Source organism: Kryptolebias marmoratus, linkage group LG20 (genome assembly GCF_001649575.2).
Source record: "Kryptolebias marmoratus isolate JLee-2015 linkage group LG20, ASM164957v2, whole genome shotgun sequence".
NCBI classification, from domain to species: domain Eukaryota; kingdom Metazoa; phylum Chordata; class Actinopteri; order Cyprinodontiformes; family Rivulidae; genus Kryptolebias; species Kryptolebias marmoratus.
Genome location: NC_051449.1, coordinates 16,770,874 through 16,778,055, shown reverse-complemented (window position 1 = coordinate 16,778,055; position 7,182 = coordinate 16,770,874). Strand labels below are relative to the sequence as shown.

The 7,182-nt window shown below is 43.6% G+C and overlaps 1 protein-coding gene across 1 annotated transcript; it reads right to left on the bottom strand.

Moving 5' to 3' along the window:
• Positions 1-1,748: 1,748 nt before the first annotated feature.
• On the bottom strand, positions 1,749-6,894 carry LOC108238580 (cAMP-dependent protein kinase inhibitor alpha). The gene is made up of 3 exons (XM_017420775.3): positions 6,572-6,894; positions 6,016-6,206; positions 1,749-3,845 (listed from the first exon to the last, which is right to left on the bottom strand). Exons 2-3 carry the CDS (start codon positions 6,176-6,178, stop codon positions 3,772-3,774), a joined length of 237 nt encoding a protein of 78 aa, XP_017276264.1. The 5' UTR covers positions 6,179-6,206; positions 6,572-6,894; the 3' UTR covers positions 1,749-3,771.
• Positions 6,895-7,182: the final 288 nt, after the last annotated feature.

Below are 7,182 nucleotides of genomic sequence, written 5' to 3'. Positions count from 1 at the left end.
TTAAAGCTGGTGAGGAGTTAAAGGTCAAATGAAAAGTGTTTTGACGCTAACATAAATCAAAAGAAAGTGGTAAAAAGGCCCTTGTTTTCAGAGTCTCCCAAGTTTTTTAAAAAATTATACTTATTTAAAATTAATAATCAAAGACCTCAAACATTATTAGGGTCTCTTTTGCATTTTCTGTGATCACTCTGAAGTGTGACGTATTGAGTGCCAAACGCAGGAACTTAAAGAAGGCAGTAAATAAATACAGATATTATGAGGGTGAAATGATTCAGGGCGTTGCAATTAATTGTGTAAACAGATCCAAAACTCCAACAGCTGTGTCATTCTTCAGCTTCCCAAAGGAGAGGAAAGTTTGACGGATGTGGTTAGTTTAGCTCTTCAGGAAGAGTCTGGTGATTGACTGTGCAGGTAACGTTTTGAAGAGGACCTCCTGAAATACAAACCTACAAACCTTCAATAGAAGAACTACTGCCTCCCACCGTCACACCGGGACCAGCTTCCTCTTGCCGTTGGACCTCCACCGGCCACGTACCACCTCTACCTGTCCAGATGGGAAGACTGTGTGACATCACTGCAAAGCTCGGGGGTTCTCCCTGTGAAAAGTGGGGCTTGACTTCCCGACAGCATCACTACAGACCAAAACCAGTTCTCTTGTTAACAAAACTTGCTTCTTCTTCTGCTTCCATGTTCCCTAAAAAAAACAACCCTGCGACAGTAACCTCCTCAGGGTCCTACAGCGGTCTGCCACAGCTTCTACATCATCACCCAAGGAGATAACACCACCCACACAATCACCCCATTTTGGGTTTTTGACACAAATACTCTAAAAACAAGTCATTAACCTTTTAACATCAGAGAAAAGGACCACTGGAGTGTTTATAATAGTGTTCAACTAAAGGAAAAACATGAAAACTTTTTATTTTGATATTTTATTCCATTTCACCTTTAACGCTCCATTTGAGAAGTTCTGACAGTTTACAGACAATGAGGTGGTTTATGGCAGTTTTAAAAACATATGCAAAATTATACTTAAACGTATTTAAAACCAAAGCACATTTGAATACCTTGAACGATTGTTTCTGGATTTCATTATCATAAATTCTGCTGCAGTGCTTCCTGCTGGCCAGGCTCCATACGCGCAACCACACGGGAGACTTCCTCTTTTACACTCTTTATTTGTTTTTTTATTTCATTTATTCGACACCGGGGGTAGAAAATGGGAGTGCCAGACAAAGAGCTATACATTCAGCAGAATCATGCAACTGCTGTACATGCAGAAGGATGGATCAGCTGGGTTTGTCACATGTCAGCTTCCAACTCGAACCCCTGATTGAATACCAAAACAAGGGCTACATTTGTTCCGCACATCGCCACCAGCGTAACTGAGTTCCCAGGAGGGTGGAAACAAACGGACTGCTTTGTCAAAAATGAACAATATGGATGAAATATTACAAAAACTGATCAGGAATGTAGTGTCAATAAAACAAAAACCTTGACACAAATAGAAAAGTCCTATATTTACTGGAAGTTCTACTGAATATTGCATATTTACATTCAGGGATAGTCAACCATTGTGGATTTCACCGCAGAGACTTAGAAGAAGTGATCAACATCCCTCCGGTGCTAAACACGGAGCTGCAGCCAGAACCTAACCAGCTGAGGTTTTATGTCTTTATCTGTAGCTGATTATAAGTCCTCGTCGGTCCCGTAAAGCAATAAAACAGCAAGAAAACAGCCCTTTTTGCTTTTTTTTTTTTTTTTTTTACCAGGAAACAAGTGGACACAAACAAAGTCAGGAGAAATGCACCAAGATGGACCATAAACTAATCAAAGTGCCACGGCAACATCCCAATGAGAAATCAGGTCGGACAGTAAACGGAATCACGACACAGAAAATCAAAGCTGTATACCAAAGGTCAAAAATAATCACAAGACGGTTCTATCTTTATTATACCGCGTGCAATTTCAAGTACAAGGAAGTGCTCTGGACTTCCAAAATGTCCTTATTTATTTATTTTTTTTTTACACTTGTGCAGTTTTGTATGTGCAACCTCTCCCTTTGTTTTACCCAGTTTTTCTCCGGAGTCAGAGTGAGGAGTGAAAACAAGAGGGAAAGAATGAAACCGAGGGTTTTAAAGGAAGGAAAAAGTCAAACGTACCCCTCACATAGATTACACATAAACGCATTTATTTATCTGGAGCTTCAAGAAAGACTGCAATAAATAAAATGGACCTGACATTGCATTTTGTTTTAAACCCAGCATAAGGTGACTCTTATTATTGGCAAAAAGAAGTCAAACTGTATTAAAAAAGAAAAAAAAACTATGAGAAAATAACCCTACCATCTCTGAACTGCTTCTGGCTGTAAACACTACTTCACAAAGAAGTTGTTTATCTTTTTAAACTTTAATAGAGTTCCCAATTACGATAAAATCAAAATAAAGCAGGGTGTGACTGACAAACTGCTACCTTACATGAACCTGCAGAGGATTCCAAATTCTCATTCAAATTATTCTCATACAAAAATAAAAAACTGATCGTTTTAATTGATTTTTCTCCCCCCTAACAGAGACCTGTCCAGTAGGAGACGGTTCAAAGCATGTGTTCATAAGGGGTGTTGACATTTTATCCAAAAATTTAAACCTAAGGGGCTGCTTTTATTTGTCTGACGAACCTGAACGCAGCGCGGCTTAAAAACGGCAACAGGAAACGGCATTCTATTCAGCAGCGAACGGCTGCGTTAAACGGAAAAACTTTGACGTTGCGCCTTATCGCTGGATGAGTTTTGGAATTCCTCTCAGCTTCGACCCCAAAAGTGAAGCGGCTGAAGGTGAAGGCGTCCAGTGATTCCTTTCTGAGTGTCGCTAAAATCTGCCCAGTGGTTTATGAGATATGTTGCTAAGCTAACAGACCTGAATGAATGACTTTAATGTGAATTTACCAAAAATGTAACTACTTTTTCAAAAGTGGTGAACTCTGAACCTGAACGTGTTCAAGTTTTAATCATGAGCTAAGGTTTGAACTAGCTCAACACTGGTTACAAATATGAGCAAAGGACAAATCAGAGGTACAGAGGGACTCGACCTTTTGTTGCTTTTGGGCACGGGGCGGCTTGATTTCATCTTTAAAGTCCTTAAAAGGAAACTAAACAAAGCCAGGTTTAGCTACACAATAGAGAGTGTTTCCCGTCGAACTCTCTGACAAACGTGTTTCCAAACTCCTGTAAGGTTACGATGATAGAAAAACAGAACAGTTCAGCATATATGCAGCTCAGTGTTTTTGATCCATTACAGTGGAGTCCGGATCTCTCCAGTGTAGTCAGTTCAAAGGAAGCACAAGCCATTAACTGGTAACACAGTCTGAAGCAGCATCACTACCTCTCCAATCACACTAATCCTGTGAGTCATATCATCACATCGGCACGTCTCGGCTCCTTCCAAAGGGCTGGAGCTACTGGAGTCCCTGTCTGTATTCTCCTCTGCTCCACTCTGTCGCCTTCTGTGTTTCAACAAAGACCCGAAAGTAAAAAAAAATCAGCTTAAGAGGAACCACGAGCTCGTCGCTCTGTGTTCTCAGTCAGAGCCCCCGCGGAGCGCCGCGCCTCCACAGTGAACTCGGGGAGTCGTTGCTCCGCGTTAAGAGGCACCTCGGCTGCGCCGACGGTCCTACCCTCCCGCTGCCGGCCCGCCCGGGGCGAACCAATCCCTCACGGCGGCGCCTGTAACCCCGCCCGCCGCTCTCCGAATGCTGACCGGAGCCCGAGGGCGCTCAGCTGTTCCTCGGCTCCGCGTCCCGCTGGGCCGAGGAGTAGGACCCCCGGCTGTCCTCAGCGTCCTCTCCGTCTGCAGAAAAAAAAAAAAGGAGGACAGTAGTAAATTTCTTATAAGACACTACTACATCACCTTTTAGACACAAGGATAAACCTTTTCTACATGCCTGGAAATCATTAGTTTCAGTTATTTACAGTATAATAAATACCTCTGTACCCTTCCATGCAGCAGGGAAAGTTATATTTAGGCTGCAGACCATGACATTACCTGGTGGAAATGTCTTAATGCCAACAAGAGGAATTTCAGCACTTCCTCTAATATTTCCTTTAAAATATACACTGGATTTTTTTTATATATGAAAGGAGACCATTCAGTCCCACAATTCCTGGAGAGACAGACAACAGGACTTAGTGGAACGGGCAGCGTGGTTGTCTTTTCCTCAGTTCTACACCTTTTACCCTGGTGATATTTCAAATGGAAAAACAGCCCTCACTTACTCGGTTTTGACCAAATAGAGGACTAGGATTTCCAACACGATTTGAGTGAAACTTGCTAACTTAACAGTTGCAGAATACGGTGAAACACTGGCCTCAATCTGAGGTGAGTGACAGCATGATACGGCACCATTTTAACCTCAAAATGTTTCTTATTCACTCATACTGTGCTGTAGCTTTTACACACCATATACAACACTTTGTTTAAATGAAAATAAAATGATCTCAAGTCCCGGAGAACAGGCAAAAACCCCTTTCCAACTGAGACGTCCGGGGAATTATTGTGCTAAAGACCTTTGCTCAGGTTTCAATGCGTGATGGTCTGTTTTGACTGATGTAACATGCAGCATCTGTACCACTAATCTTTCCCCCCCATGCGACAGGTTGTTAGTGCACGGGTGTCAAAGTCCGTTCCTTGAGGGCCGCTCTCCTGCATGTTTTAGATGTGTCCTTGCTTTAAAACACCTGGTTTAAATGGACGACTTGTTGCCGCGCTCCTGGAGAACTTGATGATTTGGTGAGGAGGTGATTAAACCATTTGAATCAGGTGTGTTGGAGCAGAAAAACCTAAAACATCCAGGACAGTGGCCCTCGAGGCCTTGGAGTTTGACACCCCTGATATAGTGGAAAAAGAAATTTCCAATAAAATTCTTGAACACAAGAAAATGGCTGACTCAGGACAGAGTGCTCTGTACAGGTTATTAATCGTGCATTTGACCTTTTCACCTAATATAAGCCCCCACTTCATGTTGCAGTTCACAACATCCTAACACGAATGGGAAACATCTTAGTCATAGTTTTTGTGGAATCCTGTGTAACAGACACTGGCTTTGCGGCTGTCCCTTAAATAAACCAAACAGCGCTCAGGCCGTTATATATATATAAACCTACTGGTAGTCTCCACTGCATTAAGGTGAAGCAGGAGATCTCCAATCAATAGTTTCTTCGAAGCCAAGAATAGATTTCTTTATCGGAAAAACTCGAGGATCGGGGAGTCCTCCAAACCGAGCGGCTGAACAGATTATTTGTCTCCGTGAAAACGACCTAATCTGCCCCAACAAGGGCTCCTTCTTTGCTTCAGTCGCTCATAACGTTATTCATTGTTGGACAAAACAAAAGTAAACAAGGACGTTTACAGTTCTGTAGATATTTAATCCGGCATAGCTGTTAAGTGCTAACTTCAGCAACAAATAGGTGATTTTTTGTGGAGCCTGTAATTAATATTTTCACCTGCAGGGAGGCCAAGACAATCCATAGAGTCATGGGTTGTAGTCTAGGTCTATATGTGTATGTGTTTCCACTGAAATCCTGTCTGAAGCTACAGCAGAAGGTGGTAAAGTTTTCAAGCAGTGCATGTTGTATGAAACATAGTCAGCAATGTATTCAATGCAAACACTGAGGTAGGTTTGAAGAGTAATGCTCGCTGAGTGTCTAAAGAACACAAAAAGGTCTGTTTGGTTGTAATGTTTTACAGGTGTTGTCTCGTTCTGCTGGTTTCTGTGTCCCATCTGTGTGTTTTGCATTAAATTATTAATATTATGACTGACAGAGTTCTCTTTGGGTTCTAGTTTGCACCTTAAAGATGATTCTGACGGGAGTATTTTCCTCGTTATCATTATTTTTCTACTTTATTGAGCAGCCAAACAGTGAGAAAAGACTAAATATGGTGTCAGGTTTATACAATGCTGCAAAGGCTCGCAAGTCCCCGCTTGATGGCGGTGTGCGGCGTGGGCGACGCAGCGTCTCACCGCCCCCTCCGGTGTTGATGTGCAGCTGGGACAGGGACAGGGTGAGGGACAGCTCGCGTCCCTCGGGGTCGGTGGGACTCTGCAGGATGTCGTGCATGGCGTTCCTGCGGCCCGTCCGGCCCGAGGCGATGAAGTCCGCGTACGTGGCCTCAGCATCAGACATCCTTTGGGCATCGTTCACACAGCAGCACCTAGACGGGAGAGATTCAAACGCCGGCAGCGGGCATCACAGCGGGCACTACAGGAAGTGATGGAAAATAATAATAACAGGAGAATTGATCTGCCCTCAAATGACTGACTACTAAATGTAGGCATGGACTGCGGTGCACTTACCTCTGCATTTTTCTCATTTGGATTAAAAAACAATAAAAGCAGGTTGCACTAGCATGTAAAGAATTGTTTTAAGGTGGAGCACATAAAGATTAAATCAGTGTTTTACAGACTGAAGTAACCTGACAGATCAGCCAGACCTAGCCTAGGCCCTCACAAAGGAAAACAAAGACCACAAGTTAAATTCCTAAAGAAAACACTAGCACTATCTTATTTTAGTTCTTACCTTTAGTTACAGATTTGACAGTGCACCAAGCCGAGGCTGCAGTCTGTCTGATGTGACTGAAAAGCAGCGCCATGGAGCCGACAGGCGATGCAACAAAAACAAACAAGACAAAAAAGCTCAGAGATAAGACGAGAGGGGCACCGCCGACACCTTCATGGTCCCGTGGGAGAAACCGAAACGGATAAAAATCACCCAAAACACGCAGCAGCGACTCAAAACGTCAAGCTGTCGATTAAAATGCTAAACCTTCATCAGCGCGGTTTGAAAAGTCCTCAGTCTGCTCTCCCTGGACGTCGCATCTTCCTCCTCCGCGTCCAATCAGCAGCCGGAGAGCAGAGTCTGAGCGCTGATTGGACGGGAGGCACAAAAGGATGCGAGGAGGAGAGAGAGCGCGAGAGCACCGAGCGGCGCCGAGGCTCGTGCTGCGTTCAGGGTCACTTCGGGAAAACACAAACACAACAAACAAATGTATTATATTCAGGGGTGGAAATTAGCACTTGCCACCGGCCAAATGCGGGTAAATATTTGAAGTGGCGGGTGAATTTGATCAACACACACGCCACTGTGGCGGGTTGGCAATTTGAACAGAAAAGGTGTTATTTGTCCTCCTG

Coding starts and splice junctions, on each gene's coding strand:
- LOC108238580 (XM_017420775.3), bottom strand. CDS start 6,178: ATGTCTGATGCTGAGGCCACGTACGCGGACTTCATCGCCTCGGGCCGG. Junction 3,846..6,015: donor CATCAACACCGGAGGGGGCG/GTGAGACGCTGC, acceptor TTTTTTCTGCAG/ACGGAGAGGACGCTGAGGAC.